We start from the raw sequence: 26,399 nt of genomic DNA, 5'->3' as shown, positions 1-26,399 counted from the left end.
GAGTAAAACGAGTAAACACAGGCCAATTGAGTAGATGAATTGTTGGATACAATTGATGTTTCGCAGTGCACACAAGCAATCTTTTTCAAGTTACTACAGCGAGAACAACTTGATGAAGAGGTTAAATCTCTGAGAGCCGGAAAAGAAATTCTAAAAGTCAGGAAAATCCTACCTTTCTCACCCGTCCTAGAAAGAGAAGGATTTATCCGAGCCAAAGTCAGAATAAGCAAAAATCAGTTGGATCTCACGGAAAGGCATCCAATATTGCTACACTGGAAACATCACTCGGTTGAATTATTCTTGCAAAAAGAACACAGAGACAACCAACATGATGGCGCTGAGCATGTAAAAAGCATTGTTCAGCAGAAGATCTGAATGATGCAGAAAAGAAAGAGCACAAACAGTAACCAAAGAGCAGTTAATTGCCTCAACAGCCTTTACAAATGTTGGAGTGGACTACTTTAGCCACTTCATTGCTAAGATTGCCGGAGGAACGAGAAGCAATGGCGTTGTCTGTTCACATGTCTAACTATGAGAGCGGTGCATATAGAAGTTGTACCCAAGTGGAAAACAGATATTTGTCTCACAGTAACTATATGATTTATTGCGCGAAGAGGCAAACCAAGTACAATTATCAGAAAAAACGAGACAACGTTTGTTGGATCTGAAAGATAGTTTGCAGAGTATCTTGCGGCAGGGAACAAAGAAGGGATCGAAGAACACCTTATTCAATGAGAATCAGATCGAAGTTCAACCCAACCGCCAAAAAACACTTTGGAGGTCTATGGGAATGGTTGGTCAGAAGTTGCAAAAAAGCAATGTATGCAGATTTGGGAAATGGATCAGTCACTGAGGACGTTTTTTTCGACTACGACGTGTACTGTTGAGCAGACCTTGAACAGAAGAACGTTGAATTCAGTCTGTTCAGATGTTAAAAACTGGGAGGCATTGACTCCCACTCATTTTTGCTTCGCGAGAAGAACATTCGCCTATCCTATATACCATGCTCAGAAGGATTTGTTGATCATCGAAAACTCTTAAGAAAAAATAAGCTCTGCAAATCTAATATGGTGAAGATTTCGTAACGACTTTTTGCCAACGTTGAACAACCGGCAAAAACAGGGATCTACAACGATTGAAGCCCTGAAATAAGGCGATCTTGTTTGGTTGATCAAAAACAGCTTTAAAAATGGATATTATAATCTGGTTTGAGTTACGGAGACAATCGAGGGGTCTGACAATTTGATTTGATCAGCAATAGTTCAAATGAGCGACGGAGTTAATAAGAGACCACTAGTGAAGCTTGCCCCAGTATTACCTGGCAAAGATGTTTTCACGACAGAAAGCAGGGACGGCGATGTTGAGGTTGTGCTTTACGCTAAATAACTAAAATGAAGGTCGAATCAAGCAGTGAAATTAGAATAGAATGACAAGTGAATTTTGCAGATTATAGTGCGGCATGGAACAAAGAATGGATCCAAGAACCTCTAATTTGATGTGGAATCAGACGGAAGTTAAACCCATCCGCAGCACTTGAGTTACGGAGACCATCGATGGATCTGACTATGTGATTCTATCGGCGATAGTTCAAACGAACGACGGACTTTACGAGAGACCAGTAGTGGCGCTATCCCCCATAATACCTGGAAGAAGTGTTTTTACAACGGGAAACAGGGCCGTCCATGTTGAGGCTATGCTTTATGCCAAACAAAAAAAATTGAAGGTCGAATCAAGCAGTGAAGTAAAAAAAGAATGAAAAATGAAATTTAAAGCTAAATTCCATTGCCGTCATATTCATTTGTTCACTTTCGCCAACATTTACATTTGGTCACTATGATTGATACGTAATCAGTATACATGAAGTGAAACTCAAACTCGAACTATCTCAACAACAGTGAAAAAATTTTGCGACTTAACAATATTGCATCAAATTCTTAAGCAAAAGTCAACGCAACAAATTTTGTAGGAGCTGAAAGGGAGTTTGCAGAGTATGTTGCGGCATGGAATAAAAATGAATAGAAGAATATCCAATTCGATAAGGAATCAGATAGAAGTTCAATCCACCCGTAGCACCTAACTTTGGAGGATTTGGGGAACGGTTGTTCAGGAGTTGCCAGAAAACTTTGTGCAGTGTTGGGAAACAGATCGGTCACTGAGGACATCCTTTCAACGAGAATGCGTATGGTTGAGCAGAGATTGAATGCAAGATTGTTTACTTCAGTCAGTTCAGACGTTAATGACTTGGAGGCATTGCCTCCCAACGACTTCCTGCTTGGCAGCAAGAACAATTACCTACCCTATCTATTATGCTCAGTATAATTTGTTGATCATTGAAAACTCTTCCGAAAAATTAAGCCAATGCAAATCTTATTTGGGACAAAAATTCGTAAAGAGTATTTCCCAACGTTGAACAACCAGCAAAAATGGCGATTTAGAGCGAATGAAACCATTAAGGAATGCAATCTTGTTTGTTTGATCGAAAACAGCTTTACACAATGCTATTATAATCTGGGTTAAATTACGGAGACCATTGACGGGTCTGACGATGTGATTTGATCAGCGACAGGTCAAATGATAGACGGAGTGTAGAAGAGACCAGTGTATTAGCTTGTACCAGTACTTCCTGGAAAAGATGTTTTCACGATGGAAAGCAGGGCTAGCGATGTTGAGGCTATGTTTTACTCCAAATAAATAAAATGAAGTTCGAATCAAGCAGTGAAGTTAGAACAGAATGGAAAGTGAAATCTAATGCTAAATTCCATTGCAGTAATATTGTTATTTTCACTTTTGCAAACATTTTTATTTAATAACTACTTTCAGTACGTAATCAGCATACTTGAAGTGAAACTCAAAATCGCATTATCTCAACATCTGTGAAACAATATTGCAACTTAACAATATTGCATCATATTTTTAAGCTGAACTCAACGAGACAAACTTTGTCGGAGCTGAAAGAGATTTTGCAGAGTGTTTTGCGTCATAGAGTTGACCAGGGATTGAAGAGCATCTAATTCAATTAAGAATCAGATGGAAGTTCAACGCAACCGCATTACCTCTTTTTGAAAGAGTTGGGCACGATTGTTCAGGAGTTGCCAGAAAGCATTTCATGCAGTGTTGGGGAACAGATCAGTCACTGTGGACGTCCTTTCAACTACGATGTGTATGATTGAGCAGAAATTGAACCCAGGACCGTTGACTCCAGTCAATTTAGAGGTTAATGATTTGAACGCATTGACTCTCTATCACTTCTTGCTTCGCCAACATTTATATTAAGTAACTATTGTTAGTACGTAATGAGCATACATGAAGTGAAACTCAAACTCGAACTATCTCAACATCGGCAAAACAATATTGCGATTTAACAATTTTGCGTCATATTTTTAAGCAGAATTCAACAAGACAAACTTTGTGGGAGCTGAAACAGAATCTTCAGAGTATGTTGTGTCATAGAACGAAGCATGGTTCGAAGAACATCTATTTCAATTAAAAATCAGAAGGAAGTTCAAATCAACCGCAGCTCCTCTTTTTAGAAAGTATGGGAACGGTTGTTCTGATGTTGACAAAAAGCTATTTGTGCAGTGTTGGGAAACAGATCGGTCACTGAGGACATCCTTTCAACGAGAATGCGTATGGTTGAGCAGAGATTGAATGCAAGATTGTTTACTTCAGTCAGTTCAGACGTTAATGACTTGGAGGCATTGCCTCCCAACGACTTCCTGCTTGGCAGCAAGAACAATTACCTACCCTATCTATTATGCTCAGTATAATTTGTTGATCATTGAAAACTCTTCCGAAAAATTAAGCCAATGCAAATCTTATTTGGGACAAAAATTCGTAAAAAGTATTTCCCAACGTTGAACAACCAGCAAAAATGGCGATTTAGAGCGAATGAAACCATTAAGGAATGCAATCTTGTTTGTTTGATCGAAAACAGCTTTACACAATGCTATTATAATCTGGGTTAAATTACGGAGACCATTGACGGGTCTGACGATGTGATTTGATCAGCGACAGGTCAAATGATAGACGGAGTGTAGAAGAGACCAGTGTATTAGCTTGTACCAGTACTTCCTGGAAAAGATGTTTTCACGATGGAAAGCAGGGCTAGCGATGTTGAGGCTATGTTTTACTCCAAATAAATAAAATGAAGTTCGAATCAAGCAGTGAAGTTAGAACAGAATGGAAAGTGAAATCTAATGCTAAATTCCATTGCAGTAATATTGTTATTTTCACTTTTGCAAACATTTTTATTTAATAACTACTTTCAGTACGTAATCAGCATACTTGAAGTGAAACTCAAAATCGCATTATCTCAACATCTGTGAAACAATATTGCAACTTAACAATATTGCATCATATTTTTAAGCTGAACTCAACGAGACAAACTTTGTCGGAGCTGAAAGAGATTTTGCAGAGTGTTTTGCGTCATAGAGTTGACCAGGGATTGAAGAGCATCTAATTCAATTAAGAATCAGATGGAAGTTCAACGCAACCGCATTACCTCTTTTTGAAAGAGTTGGGCACGATTGTTCAGGAGTTGCCAGAAAGCATTTCATGCAGTGTTGGGGAACAGATCAGTCACTGTGGACGTCCTTTCAACTACGATGTGTATGATTGAGCAGAAATTGAACCCAGGACCGTTGACTCCAGTCAATTTAGAGGTTAATGATTTGAACGCATTGACTCTCTATCACTTCTTGCTTCGCCAACATTTATATTAAGTAACTATTGTTAGTACGTAATGAGCATACATGAAGTGAAACTCAAACTCGAACTATCTCAACATCGGCAAAACAATATTGCGATTTAACAATTTTGCGTCATATTTTTAAGCAGAATTCAACAAGACAAACTTTGTGGGAGCTGAAACAGAATCTTCAGAGTATGTTGTGTCATAGAACGAAGCATGGTTCGAAGAACATCTATTTCAATTAAAAATCAGAAGGAAGTTCAAATCAACCGCAGCTCCTCTTTTTAGAAAGTATGGGAACGGTTGTTCTGATGTTGACAAAAAGCTATTTGTGCAGTGTTTGGGAACAGATCAGTCACTGAGGACGTCCTTTCAACTAACATGTGTGTGATTGAGCCGGCTTTGAATAGAAGACCGTTGACTTAAGTCAGTTCAGACGTTAATGACTTGGAAACATTGACTCTCAATCACTTCTTGCTTGGCAACAAGAATAACTGCCTACCCTATCTACCATGCTCTGAAGAATTTGTTCCTCATCGGAAACTCTTCCAAACAACTAAGCCTATGCAAATCTAATTTGGGACAGATTTCGTAAAGAGTATTTCGCATTGTTGAATACCCAGCAAAAATGGAGTTCTACTGCGAACGAAACCCCAAAAGAAGGAGATCCCGTTTGGTTGATCGAAAACAACTATGAACGTGGATATTTTCATCTGGGTTGAGTTACGGAGACCATCGATGTGTCTGACGACGTGATTCGATATTTTGAACAGATGACAGAGTTTACAAGAGCACAATAGTGAAATTTGCCCCAGTACTACCTTGAAGAAATGTTTTAACGATAAAAGACAGGGCCGGAGATGTTCAGCCTATGCTTTACGCCAAATAAATAAATTGAAGGTCGGATCAAGCAGTGAAGTTAGCAATTTATGCAGTGTTGGCGAACGAAAGAACGTCATTGAGGACTTTCTTTCAACTACGATGTGTTTGGTTGAGCAGACATTGAACAGAAGACCGTTGAATTCAATCAGTTCGGTCGTTACTGATTTTGAATCATTGACTCTCAATCACTTCTTGCTTGGCAACAAGAATATTTGCCTACCCTTTCTACCATGCTCAGAAGAATTTGTTGATTATCAAATACTCTTCCGAAAAGGTAAGCTTTTGCATATATTATTGGGGACAGATTTAGTATAGGGTATTTGCCAACGTGAAACAACCGGCAAAAATGGAGCTATTCAGCGAGCGTTACCATTTAAGAAGGCAATCCTGTTTGATGATCGAAAACAGCGATAAACGCATATATTACACTTTGGGTTAAGTTCCGGAGACCATCGATTGGTTTGACGGTGTGATTCGATCAGCGATATTTCGAACGAATGACAGAGTCTACAGGAGTCCAGTAGTGAAGTTTGCCCGAGTACTACCTGCAAAATTTGTTTTCACAATGGGTCGGCAAAACAGGGTCGGCAATGTTGAGGCTATGCTTCACGCTAAATAAATTAATTGAGGGTCGAATCAAGCAGTGAAATTAGAATAGAAGGACAAGTGAAAAATAATGCTACTTTCTATCGCAGTCATATTTAATTTTCTAGTTTCGCCAACATTTTTGATTAGTAACTATTATTAGTATGTAATCAGCACACATGAAAAAATTCAAAACTCGAACTATGTCGACATCAGCTAAACAGTATTGCGATTTAACAAAATTGCATCACATTTTTGCGACTGGTTTGCAAATGAACCTGTTAACGATACAGATTATTTAACAAAGCCTCTCAATAATTAAGAAAATTCCAATGACATCAAATTTACGCTGAAGAACAGACGTTATGGAAATCCGTTCATAATCTGTCGACATCTTTATCCACAAGAAATGAAAGTTGAAATTTGACATGTAAAAGCCCGTGACTAGCAGCATAAAAGGAGTTTGAATAACTAGCAAAAATTAGTTGAAAATTGCAATTTTGATCATATTAAGCCGACGTTCAGTGCGTATTGAAATACAATCTCTTGAGCGGTAATTTATTTGTTATCGTGTCTTGTTTCTGCATAACGTATTAGTGATTGTACAGGATAACTATATTTGACGAGAGAATTTTATTGAAGAGAATTAACTTTGATACTCTCAAAATTTTCTTCAAATTGAGAAACAGTTTGTGCAAAGCACTTAGTCAGTTGCTCTTACTGGTTTCAAAGAAACCTAGAATAGTTTTGATATTGGGGTTTTTGAGGCCAATTGAGTATTAAAAGATGTTTAATGAGTTAACTCAGAATATTCTAATCAGATCTTAGAAACTCTTTTATTCTCAAAAATCAACTAACCAATACAGTTCTTTGCTCCTACGTTTGATTATTCAACATTGAAGAGTTACTCAACATTGAAAGTTTTGCCCATGTTTTTCAAATGGGTTTAAAATAGGAAAGGTGGCCCCACCAACGCCGTTTACAAAGTGTTGTTTATTTTTACATCAGACTGTAGCCCTATTTAACGTTCAAAACATTGTGACATTTTATCTTGCTAGCACTTGTGGTCAAAGAGATATCATCGGAAAACCTATAATTTGAGACTACTTCGTTATTTGAAATTTTGGTTTTTGCTAAATTGATGCAAAGCTATTTGTTATTGAGCGACACTGAACTATTAGTTAATTGAATTTATTGAATCAAGTAATTCAAATGTAGTCTACGGTATCGCGGATAATACAGTTCACAAATTTAACAGCAAAAACACAATATCTGGACAGATTTTTTAAAAACCGCTGAAACGAATTTGGCGGTGTAAAGTTTTCCATGTCTTCGAAAGGAGAGCAGCAATTACAATCACCTATTAAAAATAATTGTCACATCGTAGGTTCAACGAGACCTGCTTCTCCTAAGAGGATGAGAAAAGAAAAGACAACAAAATCAGGTATCAACAAGCATTATTTATTTAAATCCAAATTTCAATGTCTTCTCTTTGAAAAAAACTTTATAACAGAGTCAAAATAACGACAAATAAAACATAACCTGAACAAAAAAGTTTTTTCCTCCTCTAACAAAACATGAGATGAGTCCTTAGTGAGACTTGGTAACAAGCGGACGAAAAGGGACAAAGTTAAAAACGCGTTTATCTTTTTTAAAAAGTTTATTTTACGAACTCCATTAGATATAAACTGAAGTTTTTAAATAGATTTATGCTAACTCATACTTCAGTACGAAGAATTTGAAACTGCCTTTTATTCTGAATACGTCGTAATTCAACATAAACACAGCGACAAATACAGTCTAAAAACAAAAAGTGTATTAGATGTTGAGAGAAAAATGTGTCGAAGCCGTTAAAACACTAATCTGTTCCATAAAAACAAGATATAGTCAATTACGATTTTCACGAAAATTTCTTCTGTGACAAGTGAACCCTGAATAATGATTCTTAAAATCAAAAACAAAAAAGGAGAAAAAAAACAGCTGAGTAAAAAAACATATATATTTATGGTAAACAATTATTTTCAAAGTCAAAAAAAGATTGGCTATCAATTGAAATAAAGGGAGAAAAACGGTTACCTGAAACGCAAAACTGCAAAACATGTTTAATTTTAATCCTATAATGAGACGATGCGACCTGGCCTTGTTGACCTTGAGCTACAAGTTGACCAAAAAAGAGACAAAAATGTAGCACAGCTCAAGGATCCATTGTCTATATTGAAATCCTATAATCTTGAAATTCAAATGGGCCATAATTTTGAGACCAATAAACTAGATAGGTCTCCTTGGAACACCATAGGAAACCAATTGATTATAAATTTATTAATCCTTATTTGAATTGTTCTGTTCTGTAGGTAATTTTAAAAAATACCAAAATTTTTTTAGAAAATGATTAGTTTTGGACTGTAAGGAACAAAAATTAGACCATAACTAGCCCTGCTATTTTTGTTTGTGCATTAAGAAAAATGCTTCACATTTTGTCAGTCTCGATAGTTTGCCAAAAATGTCAATATATCGAAAATAAGTGACGCATTTTGTATGGTGATCAATTTTAATTAGAAAAAACCGGCAAAAATTAATTCAAAAACACTAGTGAGAACCGCAATTAAAATTAACTCTGTTCAAATATAAAAACGGTTTTTTCAGCAGTTGTTAACTGTGTTAGTTTGGAAAATTTCAACAAATTCGACTAAAAAAGCTTATTTTGTGCCGTTTTTGATCAAAAAAGGCTGATTTTTTAGAAATGTAGCAGAGGTTTTCGGCTTTTAAATTGGATCAAACAGTTCAACAACACTCTTTTTAGCGTTAGAAGTAAAACGTTCATCACTCTTGTTAACAATTTTAACATCTTTTTGGCAAAAATTGTTTTAAAAAATGCGTAAAAATACGAAAAATGTGATTAAAAACACGAAAAAACTTTAAGAAAACGAAACGATGAAAATTTTTTTAGTTAAAAATTCTACGAGGGACGGACTTCTAATGACATTTTACGGTGATAGTGTCGCTAAAATTGACTGAACAAAAAAATTGATTATATATTTCCACAATGCCTAACGAGATGCAAACGTCAAATTCTTTGTTCATGAAAGCTTGTAACAGGAAATGGAAATAGCAAAAATGATGGTTCCAGATATACAACTGTACTCCGCAGGTACTAGGTCAGTTTTTACTATCGGTATTGTTTATCCGCGTCTTTGGCGTGGAAAGGATAATCGAAGCCATGTGACTATTTCCGAGCCATGTGAAAACCAACTAGAAAGACACGTAATTCTCAAGGTACGTAATTCTCAAGCTCCAATATATCAGAACATCTGATATTTTTCTTGCGACTGAAATTACATGGGGAAAATCACATACCGCGAATTTCGCTTAGATAATTTTTTGTCAATTTGTAAGCAAGATAATGAGGTGGATAATTGTAAGTAATAATTGCAGTCGTTGAATTTACAGTTTTCTTTAAAGATTTTCAGCGCATTTCAGGGCATCATATGTCAGGTTTTTGCAGTGAAATTTATGAAAATTGACCCCGTTTCAGCGCTCCTCTTATATAAAATTTGGAAATTGAAGTTGCATGTTTTATCTGCTTTGCATTTAATCTTTTGTAAATACAATCCAAATTTTCTCCAAATTTCGGGAATCATGAGTAAACGGGATCCGATCAACGTCATTATCGAGAACTGATTGTTGTGACGTCAATTTTGTGACACCAGATATCTGAGACTTGGGCATCTATTTTTACACAATTTATTATACATAAACAGCAATAATAAAATTAGATATCGTACGTGATATTAGCTAACCCAAAGGTGTTTAAATGGCATAGCTTATATTAACCCTCTGGCTGAATTTTCATTTGCACTTTAATAAATTTTATGAACCCTGAATTCGCATTTATTGTTGCAACCCCGCTGCTTTTTTCGAATCAATTTCGTCAAGCGGGAAATAAGAGTGGAAGAGATCGCCCCAAATATGGGGTTGAGATTGATTGCTTTTTGACTAGTTAATTCCACAATTTGAGAGAAAGAGAGCTAGCTCGACGCAGGTGTGCAGTGATAGAAGAAAGGAGCCCCCCTTTCTCAGTGACAAAGTCCAATTCTACAGATGAGACATATCCTTTCCTGTGTCAGCCAACGAATGGAATCCTCTCTTTCTGTTTTGTTCACGTTTTTTTTTGTTTTCATCTCACACGTACGTGGAAATACGTCACCATTAGGGGCCCTCTATGTGCGTCATACTCAATTAATGAAAAGCAAAAAAAAATATTTTTCAACGAAAAACTGAAAATTGGTGATATTCCATTATGCCATAATGCAACCATCACACCCCCCCCCCCTCCCCTCCCGTCCGGATCTGGTTGACTCCTGTACCCTGTGTACCTGTAACAGCCCCCCTGTTTGGACCCATCTCGCTTTACGACCCCAGCCCCAAGCGGCGTGGAATTAATAAATCTGGGCACATGGAAATGGGCAAAGTGCCCAATTAACTATCCTAGTCGAGCTTCATTAAACAATTGCACGCAATAAATTCCAAGTCAAACCCACCACCCAACCATATATAGTAAAAGACGCCGACCAGTCACAATTCTTTTCCGCCTTCGGTTACGCTTTTTCCTGAAGCCCGCTGACAACCGAAACACCAGGCATATTCAAAATATAAACAAACAAAAACAAGCAGGAAAAATAACAAACAAAACTGTGAAATGTCAAAAAAGTGCTCAATCTTAACTCATCGCATCTGGTCTGCACCAAAACAGTCATCACTCTCTCAATTTTCACAACAATCAATTCCTTTTTGGCAACTGTGCCCATCGCCCTACGCCAACCCAGCCGTTAAGAAAGCGCCAAAAATGAGCCCACCAAACACGTCCCAAAATTGCCCAAATTTCTCATCAACAACCTTTGCCCTTTTGTTTATTCTTGCCATTAGTTTTACCCTCGCCCCGCCCACCCAGTCGCTGCCCGCGGATTCTGCCGAGCCTAACGATGAGGTACGACAGATGGAGATGCTGGTGAACCAGTTGTTTCCGAGACAGCGAATCAGAATGCCCGCCTCCCCTTCGCCCAGATTTGCCCCAATGATGCACAGAAGAGCCCAGATCAAAGACACCCCACCGATGTTTACATTTGATGAAGCGGATAACAACCTTGTGAGTACTTCGGGATTTTCCCTTTCAAATCTGTTTTTGAAAAAAATTTTCCCTATCATCAGAATCGGGCTTAAGAATTCAATGGGTGCGTTTGAAATCAATTTTTCCGCGTTTTTTTTCTGTGGGTACCCTAAACGCGGCCTCGACTTATGAAGAGATATCCTCGGGAGTCATTTAGGTTCGAAAAGATAGTCCTCGATAGGGATTAGTTCAGTATCTTGCAGAATGCTCGCAACATGGATTCAAAATCCTGCAAGAATCATGCAAACAAGGATGCAAACTTTTCAATAATTATACATGCCTATGCTAGAGTTTTCTTGAGTAATTACTCAAAGTCATTTGAGTAAAAGTAAATGTAAAACAAATCGGCTCAATCGAGGATAGAAGCCACCTAAAATAACAGAAAATTTGATCAGTTATTGCGCAAGATAACGAAAGTTTTAATTTATTTAAAAGTTCTGTGGGTAATGGAATTTCTGATCAAAGATTCAAGCGTGAGATCTCATAAACAATCTTAACTCAGTTAAAGAGGGTCAATCGGGTGACAGACAGATCTTTCTCATCATTGCAACGTACCATCATTGCAGCCAGGATTGGTCCAACTATAGCTATGTTGCCGACCACCAGCGAGTACCAACCACTATAAATTGACCGATTTTGAGCTTTTTTCCCAGTGAACTGTAGTTACAAAAAGTGGATTTTACTTGAAAAATAACTCGAGTTAAGTCGAAGTCAGACAACGTTGGATTTAAATGACATTTCTGTGAGCATTTTCTTAACAAAATCACATACAGGTATTAACAACAATTTGTGTAAGCGAGGTCAACATCCGTAATAACAGCAAAAGTTTGTACGGTTATGACTGAAAGCTTTTGAAACATTATGAATACAAGGGTTGTCAAATTGAAACAGAAAAAATTTTTTGTTAGTATTACAATACTACAATTCCACCTACCAAAAAGTAGGAAGGAAGCAGAAATGTTCCATTAATTGAAGCTGAGATTCAACTAAGTTTTCGTGGCTCGCATGTTTGGATCTCAAACTGTACACATTTGATATTTTAACATTATAATAATGATATGAAAAATTGTTAGACAACATTTTATGAGACTGTATGACAGACTACTAATACAAAGACTACTTAATACAAGTACTTAGAAGAAATAAGAATTCCACAAATCTGACATATTATGAAGCCAATCATTCTATTCAGAAAAAGAGTGTCACTTTAATAGGGTCTGCAAATTTTCATTTGTTAGCACTTTAAATTTTTAATCTAATAAAAAATTATATTTTTTAATTCTTCTAAATAATAAAAGTTGAGCTCTAAAAATATGGCAAATATTGGCTCTCTAAGAGTTGAGGCATTTGTCTTGAGAAAAAAATTTTAATATCTGTCCTACAAGGTCAATCAGATTCACAGCTAATCCGTGTGCAGAAGTCGAGGACGTTTCTGTCATAATTAAGTTCTTAAGATCTCAATCTAAAAAGGCGGAAAACGTTGATAGTTTTGAGTTTTATCACTTTGTGAAAATAGGATGGGTAATAATTAGGTGATAAGACAGTAGAATACTAGCTCAAAGTTTAAAAGATTGTGAAAATATAAAATTCTTCCATTTGTTTAAAATGTTTTTCCATTTCAAAATTCTTGCTATACTGCTTAATTTGTGTTTTCCGACTGATTCGTGTTTGTCCATAGAAATAATGCTTAAAATGACACGAAACAATCCTGTAGCGGCATTTAAAGACAATATTTTTATACATTTCAATTATAGTTGCAGGTAATTAGAGTTCTTTTTCAGACAGTTTTTTGTCATTTTCGGTTAAAATTACTATTGCTCTCTTAATTTAGTTTAAAAGTCACAGAGCAAGCATAACTAGTGATTACAGCTCAAATATTCATGGCAAAATTTATCTCCAGAATTTATGACATGTGAACAACAAACCACTAGCGAGAAAGCAAAATTTTTGTTCGGTCACTGTTTTCTCACTCTACTTCAAAATTGGAGTGAAAAAATTTCACGCCGCAAAGCCACTCGCTTTTTCGCTCCGTTTCCTGTTTCGGCGTGACCAAAATCACTACTTAAATTTGATTTCAAAAATCTTTAAAATGTGTGAACAGATCCTAAAAAAAGACAGCGCCCCAATACAATTCAAATTCTTTATGTATGGGTGATTTTGAATCTTCCAAATATTTTGAATCCTCCAAAAATTTGTTACATTGTTTGATTGAATCTTCTTTTTTGTATGGGTGATTTTGAATCTTCCAAAATTCTTTTAATTTTAAGTATTTAGCTGCAGACAGGGAAAAACATGTCAAGGTAAAAACATGTCATTCCGGAGATATTGCGGCCAAAAACCGATTCCTCTTAAGCCTGTAAGAGTACACAACTAACAGAACGGCGAACTCATCAGTGTATCATCAGATTTTTCTGGTCATTTATTAGTTTACTGATAGAGGAAAATTAAAGATTTTCCAATCATACGTGGACATCCTGCATTTTTGATTTTGCTATTCAGTTTCTGAATATCAAACTGAAATGCAGATCTCATTGAGTGCCAGAAGTTCTTAATGACTTCAAGACAAGTCATCTATCATGATGCATTTTTGGAGGCTCATTTGAGGAATAACTGAAGGTCCATCGGGAAGATTGTCAATGATTGTCCAATCTTCTAACATTCTTGAATCACAAATTGGTTTCCATCTTGACGATGTAAAAAATTGTATCAATTCTTGTAAAGAAGAACACAGAAGGGTAAGAATAATTTGTATCAGCGATCAACAAACGTTATGCAAACAATTTTTTTTTCAAATCAAGTGAGCAGAGAGAAAATAGTCGTCAATTGATATCAAATAAGTTTTTAGCTGCAAAAAAAATAAAAAAAATACTAGAATATCTTCATTTGTGCCGCCAATAAGTTATCCCCCCGTTACAGAGCAGGTGTCATTGCATAGTAACTCATTAATAATAAAAATAAGGAAGGTGCGTCTGGAGGTTGCAAAAATATGCACTGACTAAAATGGGAGGGGTACAAACGGCAAAAGATCCAAAAGCTCTTTTGATGACTTTAAACCAGGGGTGCAATTGGTACTGTGCATTTGAAAACTGTTTTCAATTGAAAATAGTTTAAAAATTTTTAAAATTCCTTTGTCTGAAATAACAATTCTCATTTACGTTTTTACCTGCTTATGACTATACCTGTTTGATGCGAAGCTTGATCCTCGAAGTTCATAATAATTCTTGCATTCTTGAAAAAAATTTAATCAAAAAAATTTTTCAGACCTTCAGAAGCAAAATTAAAGTTTTTTGCTAAATGTTTTCCTTATTCATCCTGTTGCATTCCTGGAGTTTGATCACTGATAGCTACACAAATATTTGAAGACAGTTTATTGTCATACAAAAATCATGAAACGTAGCTAATTTTGTTGTGAAAAAAAAACAAGTGCTTGTCGAATAGAAAACATTACCCCTCACAGAATTTGCAAATAATTCAACTTTTTTTATGTAATAGACGGTGTATATACGTCCATGTTGCAGATGAAATGTTGAAAAACCTCGAGAAGGTAGAACAACTGGGTAGCAATTCTTTTTGATCAAATCTGGTTGAAATGACAATCACCATTGCTTAAGTTATGCCGCTGTGCTATTACTAAATGGAGGGACTTCATATAGCATCAGTGGCAAGAAAATTTTGGCAAAAAAAGTTTTGCCAATGATTTGTATTTTGCAGTATTCATCGGTCGCCAACTATAGTCTATGGGCTGCACCCCTCGTCTGAGCACAAATTGCCGGACAATTCACAGAACTATATAAAAATCTAACTCATTTCAGCTCCATTATTGCTACTTTTTGAGTTTTTGAGCTGCAGATGAAAGCAAAATTTTGACAAATTGTCATTTATGCTTCTAAAAACAAAAAAGAATACCTCTGTAAGCTGGATGTAACTAAATTTTGCTACTTTAAAGTGTCATCAAATCGCTTGTAGAGTCAATGGTACAGCATAAGTCCTTGAGCGGCGATTTTTTAAAATTGAGATAAAGAGCCCTTAAATTCACTTACTTAGAAGTGCGCTTTGCACATCTTTTCAAAGAAGCTTGACTTAAAGATTTCAAAATTTCAACAGTTTTTATCACAACCAGAGCTGAATAAATTATATGACTGCTATTTGCTGAGTCAAACTCGCCACCGCTATTTGAAAAAAAATTGACTGGAAGTCTGAAATCAGTGTGGAGAATTGATGTCGTGTTTAAATCAACTCGCGTTGCGATAACAATAGTTGATATAACCGAGTGAATTGAAAACAATACCGCTTGGTTGTCGTAGCCCTCTCGAAGTCATTCGACAACTCGGGTTTGCCGCGTTGTCCCGTAGTCCAATGACAAAGCAGATTTTGTTGAGTTAATTGGGCATTAGCGTGTTTTTTCAAGTGTAATTTATGCAAACGATGTAATTAAAATTAGTAGATTAAAGTTAAGCAACTGTTGTTATCACAACAAGAGTTGATTAAAAACATTGCCAAAAGATTTTTTATCGCCCTCTCGAAGTTATTCAAGTACTCGGTTTCGCCTCGGAGGAGTTTGAATTTCTCGATGGCAACAATTATATGTCATTGGTATATGGTAATTGTATAATAATTGGTTCGCAGTGTCGAGAAACATTTGACTGGGATTTTGTAACAAAAATGTATGAATACTTATAATCCTTATAATAATTCGTATAATATAATTCAGGAGCAGAAAACTCTCACTGTAAGTAAATTGACCGGTTGAGTTCCGACTGTTCGATTGATGTGAAAAAAATTGTTTTCATAGTGCATGTGTTGATTAAAAAATTGTTTTCATAGTGCATAGTGCAACTGTAGATAGAAGTTTTAGTTTTCTTTCACGTCCAGATCCAGTTTTTGAGCCAAAGCTACCTCAGATCAGACCAATGTCGAGAGGGGTACGGTACTGCAATCGAAATTACAGAGTTTTGATCTTGAATGAATGAATGAAATCAATTTTATTTTATGAACAAGTCAACACATTTCAAAATGAGCAGTTCATGCTCTTTGAGAATGAAACAAAAAGGCGGACTTCAGCCTGGTTTTCTATAAACTACACTCCCAGAGTTATTAGGGAACCGTCCGTCCCCTAAACCAAACTGCAGCTAACTTTAAGACGCTCTAAGCAGTAAAAGGGAAATAACTTGGCTATTAAACCCAAATTAAATTATTGCAAATGAAATCAAAGTTGAGCGCGCAAAATTGCTTTGTATGTTTAAAAATACTATTTTACGGAAACCGCTATACCATGGAAGACCGTTTCTGCCCCCCCCCCCCCTCCCCGCGTTCGTTATACACCCCCGAAAAAGGTCTGACTTGGCATACTCAGCTATTATTTTTAAATAGATGAAGGATTAAAATGAGCAATTTTCATACCATCTAAGTTATCATTAGGTTGGACGATTAAATGCAATTTACATTTATAACTAAAGTGGTCACAATTGTTGTCACAATTCAGGACACCGTTTAAGTTGTAGTGACTTATTTGTACAATTGTATGCTTTTATTTATGTTCCTCTTAGTTTCTGTAGGAGCTATTTTCTAATATTGCATTGTAAGTTTGAACGTTTTTTTTGTTTTTCAGGACACTTTCGATCCCTCAAACGTTTATGAAGTTGGAAATGAAGTAAAGAGAAGTCCCAAGAGAGGTAAGCAGATAAAATCTCAGGATGAGGTCCGCGACCCAAGAGAGGTATTGGCCAGACCGACTTGGGTCGCGAACAGGGGGGTCCGGTGTGACCCAACTCAATGGTCTGGAAAAGATTTTTAATTGCGCCTTCTGTCTGGCCAATGGTAATTTTGGTCTGTTCGGTCTGGCCAATACCTAGTTTTGGGTATGGTTGTTCTGGAGTTCCACTGTCCGCAAACCAAGCCGGTCTGGTCGAAACCTGTCTTGGGTCGCGGACCTCATCCTAGGATTGAATCACTTATGTCAGAAAATGACACAAAACAAGCATTGCGTAGGACAACTAGCATCCTTACATCTAAGCCCATTTGTTGAATTTGAAAAATAAGGAGACATCTTGTTGCCAATTACAAAATGTTAAAAATTCTGCCAAAAATTTGAAAGTTCAAATCAATAATAAGTGTCAAAGAAAACGCTTAAGTAATGAATGACATGATGCAACGTTAAGTAAGCATTTTTGTATATATAAGACAGTTTAGTTGGGTTTTGATAACAGCTATGTTTCTATCTTGAAGCTGAGAAATTGAATGAACAAATCTTACTAACAACAGAAACGAAATTTTGTCATTAACAGAAAATCAGAAATTAGTGTGATCAAACCCAACAAAAGTTTGGCAAAACATATATAACATAGATATCGCTCTTCATATATTGTAAAAACGAGAGAAAAATAAGGATTGAAAGCAATATGAGCAAAAATATATAATCTGTTTTTTGTCGCTAAAGTCAAAAATAAAATTCTGCAAACATGAGCTAATTCTGAAATCCGCTATTAATTATGGATGACTCAATTGTTCCAACCCCTCTTGAGGGGGGAGGAACTATATACTCAAATGGGTTATATTCATCGTTCGATTTATTCGATATATTCATCGTAGAGAGTTGAGACTAGTAACATTAGAAAGCTCGTCCAGCGTAGAATATGGAATTAAAAAGCTATCGAGGTTTAAACTTCGGAGAAAAGTAGAGTGAATTCATATTTTCATTCACATTTTCCAGACTTTTTGCCTAAATTTTTGTCAATTTTGCTAAAATTTGTTAAGATTTTTAAGAATGGTGTTGTTGATTTTATTTTTAAGGAAAACAAATTTTGTTGATTATTTTGAATTACATTTTTTGTCATAACTTCGGGCTAAAAATTTCAAAATTCAGCCTTTTTCATCAAAAACAGCACGAAAAAAGTACTTTAGTCCTTTTAATTAAATTTGCCGGAAGTACATCCCCAAAGAACACTAATACAATCTTTGTAGACTCTAAAGGGGGCTATTCCTACTTCAGCTTCTGTTGAGAGTGCTCTGTTTTTAAAACTTTACCGTTTTTTGCTAACTTTGCTCGTTGATTATCAAAAACGCAGAATTTATTTTTGAGTTTTTAAAGAACAAATTATCGATATCTATAACATTTGTAAAATTAACTCTTTCTAATGGACGATAAACATTATCAAGGCTAGTTTTGGACTAATCTTCGTCTGTTTCAATCCATAAAGAATTCGGAATGCAATCAGTCAGTATGTTTTACAAAAATTTGATCATTTTTATTTTAATTAAAGAACAGAACATGTCAAATCAAAACCTGGGAGGGATGGATCCAATTGGCTTGCTAAGCAGCTCCCATTTGATGCATTTAGTTTATTACTTGAAAGCTTATGGCCATTTTTACTTTTAAATATAATTGATTTTTAAATAAATTATGACTTAATGAATATTTCCTCTATTTTTTTTTCCTAATTTGGTCAACTTGTAGCTTAGTGTCAGCAAAGAAAAAGAGCTTCTTCTTTCTACTCTACTGATTTAAAATTTAATCTCTGTGGCTTTTTTTCTGGCTTTGGCCTTAAGTTATTGTTTTCTGGTTTTGATACTACTAGATTTCAGATTTTTTTATTTTAAGATATTTACCAGTTTGTCACGTTTTCTAATTTTGTCACATTATCACATTATTCAGAGTTCTCATATCACACTATTGGCGTTAAAAATAGGGCAAAATTGACAATTTTAAAATTCTGAAGGATATCGATTATCGCTTTAACGGCTTCGACACTTCTTTTTTGAAGAATTTAACTGAATTTTTTAACTTTGTCTTTAACTGTCGTTTTTACTTTTTCGTTTTAGTAATATGAAATTTCCTTTTTGATGACGGACTTCATTGCCATTTTATGGAAAAATAGATGAGCTATCATGCTGATATTAATAGATAGCTGTTTGCTTTCATGACTTTGAAATCATTTTTTTTCCAAAAAAACTGTTTAACTTCGCAATTTTTTTCTTTTATTGTTTTTTTTGTTATCTAGTGTTTTTAATTACAGGTCATATATGACGTTATTGGTTTCAAGAAAAGCTGTCAAAAGAATGGTGTCACAAAATCTAATATTTTTAAAGAATTCGTTATGGCTTTACTGGCTTCGACACCGGTTTTTCACAAAAAAAATTAATTTGATTTTTGTCATATTTGACGTTCTTTTTTTTAGACGGAAGACATATACTGAATAACAGGTCTGAAGGGCTCCTTCTGGACGATTAAACGCTTCTATTTATTTAATTCATTTTGTAACTAGTGGCGTTCATGACATTTGTAAGTTTGTTTCGAAAAAAATGACAAGTTTTACTTACTTTTGCCCTTTTTTTTGGGTCTACATGTTACCTAGTCTCATTAATGAAAAACCGCATACCACATTATCATTCGAACATATTTTGAGGGCCGAAATATGTTTTTACGGCTTCGACAGCGTGTTCTGGCAACTTTTAATTGGATTTTTGTTTGTTGTTATTTTGTTCTTCTTTCTAGCGGCATAAAAAATTGAATACGGACAGGTCTTATTGCCCTTCTATAGAAGCATTGGTTGCCGTAGACATTTGGGCTTTTTTCTTGATTTCTAATGCTTTTCATTACTTTGAAGCTAATTGTTTTTATAAAAAATATTCTAATTTTTTTAACTTTACTGTTTTTGTTTTTTTTTGTCTAATTGTTGTCAAAACAATTTATGGACTGGTCCCGTATCTTTTTTGGTGATTTATAAGATATTTTGTTTAGTTTCAGTTTTATCTGACGGTATGTTGATTTTGTTATAAAGATTTGTATTTTAATACGGACATAAAGGTATTGATGTATTTAATGTTTGTTTTTATTGTTTGATTTTGCTGTTCGTCCTAACTTGCTTTCTTAATATTAGCATATCTCATCAATCTAGTGCATTACTTTCCACTCCATTAACTTATTTGCCTTGGAGGCTATTTTTTCATTCATCTGCTATCTTTTCTGGGGTTTTTTGGGATCCCCAAATATAATTTTTGGGTTTTTCTATATGTTCCTCATTTGGTAGACATTTATGCTAAAATAGAGGATGAGCGGGGTCAGAAATTTATGTGCGATCGCACATTACCGAGCCTCCTTGTTAGCTCTAAATCTTCATAGAAATGGCAGAATTGCAAAAGAAAACATTGCTGACAAAAATTAGACACGAAAAAACAGCTGCCAGGAATTCAAAAAGGAAAACAGCAACAAAAAAGTGAAAATCAGCACATTTTTTAGCAAAAAGAATATCATTTGTCTGCAACTAAGTGGTCTGGCATTTTTTTTGGTTGATATGACTTAGGCTGATCACAAAGGTGTTACTTGAATAGCTAAATAAGAATGATTACCAAGTCAAAAATGATGATAGGCACATAGAGATAAGTGTGAGACAAAAACTGCTTATTGATTAGATGATAAAAATGAAGACTTTAAATTTAATTTTTCTGGAAAACGACGTCCTACAGATAGCAAAATATAATAAAAAGCTAATAAAAGTGCTTCAATAAGAACCAAAAATACAAGAAAAACAGCTGGTTAATTAATTCAAATGATATTACAAATAATTTTGTCTGTTTTCAAAATCTTAATACCAAAACAGTTGTCCATGCAAAATACAATCTTGTGAAACATATCATCAAAAATTTACCATCTGTTCTAAAATATCACCGATTAATTCCATAATTTTTTGTAAACACTTTACAATAACATGAAAATATCTGATTTCAGACCCTAAACACAAATCATTTATACAGAACTGTAAATGTTTTAAATTGTTATTTTTAGAAAACGCAAAACTAAAAATGTTTGAAACCTGAATTTGACCTTGATTAGTCATACATTGCAAACACAAGAGTAAGTAGGTTGATCGGAAAAGAAAGAAAAACGGCACTTAATGAGAGAGATTTTACGAGGAAGAAATTAAGTTTTAATTGATCGCAGTTTCGCATAAAATGATTCATGGTCAATTACCTACTCATTTTAACTATTCAATTATAGCATTATAAAAAAAGTAAAAGAAGTACCAAAGCAAAATTGAACAACTTTGGTCAACGTCAGTTTATATTTAATTGCTTAGTTTATCATTCTGTTTTTTTGTCGTAAAGGTGAAGATTCAAATATTTCATGCTGTGCTGTCCCCGATTTTTAGGTGGGACGAACAGTTATAAAGCAAAAAATTGAAAACTGTTTTTCTTTGTGCGTGATATGTTAAAAAAACTCCGCGTAAACCCAACATATATCCGATAAGGCAAGTCGAACATAATTTCTGGTTGAGCTTCTAATACCCCTGACGTTGTTTTAAATTTTACTTCAGAAAACTTTAGCATAAACGAAGTATAGAAAGTTTAAATCTCTCTCGATAATAGAACCTTGTATATTTGCATTGTAACCAAAACTCGGCGTCGGAAGTTCTCGATAATTTTCTAAAAACGCAAAAATACTCAATTTTCTAAACACTGACTTCCAACTGGTAAAAAATGTTAAGAGCTCAAAATTGGTCTGGGATACGCCCAAAAATTGTAAATTTATCAGGCTAGATATCTGGCATCCATTTTATTAGTTGCCACAATTCGGCTTCTTAACCAACGATCTGTTAAATTTATATATTCTTGTGAAATGATATTCTAATGATTCTTTTTGCAATTGATTTGACAACTATAAACTTTTCTCTACAGCCATACCAAATATGGAGTCGATGATATATATAGCTTGGCAACCGCATAGCTGACCACGAAAAAATTAAACAGCACTCAATTTACTCATAAATCAAACACAATTTTCGTAGTGAAAACCAATTCAAGACACTGTAAAAAACATTAAACTTAATGGAATCTTGGTGACCATATCCCAACCATTTATGTTCATGCTGTCATATAAGACCATAAAAGTCAAAATCCGAATATGCAAAAACCTATACGAGAATAATTGAACGAATAATCTGTGTCGTGCGCTTTCGATGGGATGCATTCTTCCCCTTTTGTATGAGCCGAAAATAGCACGTCATTTACGTGCTTATTTTACTCACGGCAACTTGCAATGTTAGAATAAGGTCTTCAAATTGTTTTGCACGCTGTTGAGTGTTTAAATAGTTTAATTTTGGGTGACTCAACTAATATGACGACCGGGAAATTAATTAGTTATATATTACCGTTATTTGTTATATTTACGTTAACCCTAACCCAACACATCGAACAAAAACGACGTAAGAATTGTTCGGTATTCGGTTTTTCACGTAAAAAGTCGTCGGTTCTCAAATTCGAAATGTTCAGTTCTTAAACGTAGGATTTGTTTGCTGCGTTTTGTTCTTTTGATTCGGTACGTTCGGTATCGAACGCAATAAATGTTTGGTTTTTATACAGTTTCGTTGGTTTCTGAGATTTGGTATGTCCTGTATAAAACATACAAAAATTGTCGGCTTTTCGAAAATTTGATTGTTTTCTTAATTATGTAGTCAAATGTAATATTTGTTTTATAATCCAAGTAGTTTCAAATCAAGCTCTTAGAAACAGTTTTTTCAAAAAAATCAACTTTCCTCTTTAGCTCAATGATGAAACCAGGTGAACAAATATTATGAACCGAACATACTGGTTATTCCTGGCGTCTAAAAAACGAAAACAGCGACGACTTGTTACGTTAAAAACATGCCGAAAATTTGCTACGTTGAAAACAAAACATAACAGCAATTTTTTAGGTTTAAAACAAAACAAACCAACTGTTTCTTAAGTTCTAAACAAAACATACCGAAAAGTTCATACGTTCAAAACATAAGGTTAGGGCATTCTTTTACAATTAAAAACATACCGGCAATTGAAACATACCGAAAACACTGGAGATTTCATTTTAAGCAAAAGCAATAGGCAATTTCTTACGTTAAGAACCGAACTTTTAGATGCAGTTTCTTACGTTAAGAACTGAAATTTTAGATGCATTTTCTTACGTTTAAAACTAAACATACTGAAAAATTTTACGTTTACAACAAAATATACCTACAATTTCTGATGTTTAAAACACAACAAACCAACGATTCCTTACGTTCGAAACAAATTATAAAGTCATTTTCTTACATCTAAAACAAAACATACTGGCGATTTCATACGTTTAAAGCAAACATACCGTTGATTTCTTACGGTTAAAACAAAACATACAGACAATTTCCTATGTTCATAACAAAAGATACCGTCAAATTCATCTGTTTAAAATAAAACACCGGCGATTTCTTACATTTAAAACAATACATAGGGCTGATTTGTTACGTTCAAAGCAGAACATAGCGACAATTTTGTACGTTTATGAACCGAACATACATGCAATTTTTTACATTCAAAACAAAACATAACGACAATTTCATGCGTTCAAAACAAAACATACAGGCAACTTATTACGGTTTCAAGCCAAACATACTGGTATTTCTAAAGTTGAAAACCAAACAAAACAATGATTGCTCACGTTTAAAACAAATCATACGGGCAATAAACGGCCAAACGTACATGCAATTTCTCACGTTCAAAACAAAACCTACCGACGATTTCATCCATTTAAAACTAAATAAACTGACAATTACTTTTGTTCAAAACAAAACATACCTACAAGTTCTTGCATTTAAAGCCAAGTGTACCGGAGAAAAAATATAAAGGTTTTTGTTGTATTTGTCTAACTAAAACCGAATATACCAAAGATTTTCTTACGTTTAAAAAACAACAATTTCTGAACTAAAGATGTTTTAGTGTTATTGATTATGGATTCCAGTAGAGATAAATTGAATTTCACAGTGGCTAGAAAACATAAGCGTAGCGTGTTTTTTTTTCAGGATCCAACTACGAGTGCGTACATGTATGGAAACTTCCCTGCTAGGAAAACAACAACAACAACATCACCAACAACAACAGCCGGATAAAAACAGCCAGAAAAAACAGCCATTTGGAGAAAAAAGAAAAATCGTGGTTATATGAGATATGGTCATTATACTACTTGACTAGTTCAACAGCATCAGAATTCATTATAGGTTGTCAGAATATCTGTTAATGAAATCGATAATTGGTTTCCATGTTTGTTGACTACTGATTCAAAAATTTAAATTTATGCCTTGATGTTTTCCGTTTATACTATGCAGTACGCATAATCTAATCTACAGGACTTTTAGCACAACGGTGTAAAACGAGAAACAAAGCACAGCATTTCTCGTGTATTTGCTTTGGTGAATTTTGGTTGCATAGTTTTATTTTTTAACTTTATTAAATTTCGGAACTGGCCGTTCGGTAAGAGTTACTTTTAAAACAGACGTATTCACACAGCGAAAATTGCTCTCAATAGTAGTACAGGTCCAATGGTAAATGATAAAGCATTCGGAAAATATTAAAGCATTCAATTTTAGTGCCGGAAAATGATAAAGCATTCGGAAAATAAAAAAGCATTCGATTGTAGTTATTATTTACGTTGTAGATATTCATGATGTACATAAAAAACTCTGCAAAAACATTTAGCTCGCTTCTACTAAGGTAAGGTCATGTTAATTAAATACCTAATGTATTAATTTTTTTAATTTCACAAAAATATATATTCTGTACTGTACATTGCCTCTTTACCATTTGCATTTTATTCTTATGTGTATTCTAGGAAATATGCAACGTTTTTTTTATTGCGACCGTTTGAACACGCGTGAGACCAATTGTTCCTGTTTTTTCAATGAAAATTTGGTGGACAGTAATTCCTGTATTTTTATAGCCTAATTTTTATTTTAGGTCGAGTTCCTTAAATAACTAACTTAATGGGTTTTTGAAACTTTACAAAATGATATATTCTTAACTGTACTTTGTCTCTAAATCATTTGCATTTATTCTTGTGTATTAGAGGAATTCAACAATATTTTTTGTAATGAGAACAAAAAACAATGACTAACAGAAGAGTATTTATATTACAATCTATTATTTATAATTGTTTCTTCATGTAGCAACACTTCAACAACTTTAAATCAAAATTGACCGATGAAAGTCAAATTAATTTTTTGTGCTGGGTTTTGAACTGGATTTAAGATTTTTCACAATCACAAAAAGCAGTTATTATTCACATTATTGGTGGATAACAGATCTGAATATCAATATCTGCCTTAGCGAATGTTCCAAAAAACCTCTCAAACTGCTTATTATGTTTTAATTGGTTTCAATAAATTGGTTGATCCAGATTATTGTACAACGATTTTAGAATATTGCAGAAAATTTACTCGACTCTGCTCTTATCGTATATTAACAAAAGTTTGCTGAATAATAACTATCAACCTGATAAACTTGAGCATGAAAGCTTTAAAACTGGCATTGTTATTAATAAGTCAAAGTAGAACTGTTGCTTTTAATAAATAGGATTGAGTTAAATCTGCAGTTCAACAGCAACAAGATTGATTAATCATTCTATCAGTTGAAATCCACATGCTGTCCTTAAAAACACATATAATTAAAAAACAGCTACAATTGAACCACCATTTTGGTTATTACTTAACTTGGCAGATGTACATTAACTTCATTCTAAAAAAGCTGCCAATTATATTTAAAAATTAAGCAACTAGACAACAAAAAGTTAATGAAAGCTAATATAAACTCTACTGGGTTAGAAGAGGAAGGGTTAAAAAGAAGGGTTAGGAAGGGTTAAAAATGCGATATTTTGAACGCTATACTTGTTTTTTTTTGCTATATTTTAGGAATTTTTTTTGTTAATATTCTGGTACATTTAAAAATCTTCAGAAGAGGTAACAAGAAAAGTGAGCTGGAATATCTTTTGAAAATTCCGAACAAAGGAAAGCTGCAAGTATTTTAAATTTTTACAAAAAAATTATGAAGGGAAAAGTTAAAAAGAAAAAAATGATACTGCTAAGTGTTCTATCACATCAACTGTGAAAATTTGAACCGGAAATTAATTACAATAACTCATTATAAAGGTTGTGAAAAGCAGTCTTCGATAGCCTTTGCGAAGCAAAGTGGATTTTTAAATAGGTTTTAATATCATAGTCAGAATACACATCATTTGTTTACATTGTTCGAATACAGAACAAATGAATTTCAATACAGATCAATTGCTCTCGGAAATGCTTTCTC

The 26,399-nt window shown here is 34.4% G+C and overlaps 1 protein-coding gene across 2 annotated transcripts; it reads left to right on the top strand.

Annotated features, from left to right (window-relative positions):
- Positions 1-10,545: 10,545 nt before the first annotated feature.
- LOC142352063 (uncharacterized) lies at positions 10,546-24,404 on the top strand. 2 transcript variants are annotated; one of them, XM_075404420.1, is made up of 4 exons: positions 10,548-11,300; positions 16,033-16,050; positions 16,930-16,993; positions 24,125-24,404. In XM_075404420.1, the coding sequence occupies exons 1-4, from the start codon at positions 10,854-10,856 to the stop codon at positions 24,166-24,168; spliced, it is 573 nt and encodes a 190-aa protein (XP_075260535.1). In that variant the 5' UTR covers positions 10,548-10,853; the 3' UTR covers positions 24,169-24,404. The 2 variants fall into 2 exon arrangements, with proteins under 2 accessions (XP_075260543.1, XP_075260535.1); XM_075404428.1 differs by lacking the exon at positions 16,033-16,050 and having other exon boundaries at positions 10,546-11,300.
- Positions 24,405-26,399: the final 1,995 nt, after the last annotated feature.

The sequence above is a fragment of the Convolutriloba macropyga genome, chromosome 1, assembly GCF_964194025.1.
Source record: "Convolutriloba macropyga chromosome 1, txConMacr16.3, whole genome shotgun sequence".
Lineage (NCBI taxonomy): Eukaryota > Metazoa > Xenacoelomorpha > Acoela > Convolutidae > Convolutriloba > Convolutriloba macropyga.
This window is presented reverse-complemented; position numbering and strand designations above follow the sequence as displayed.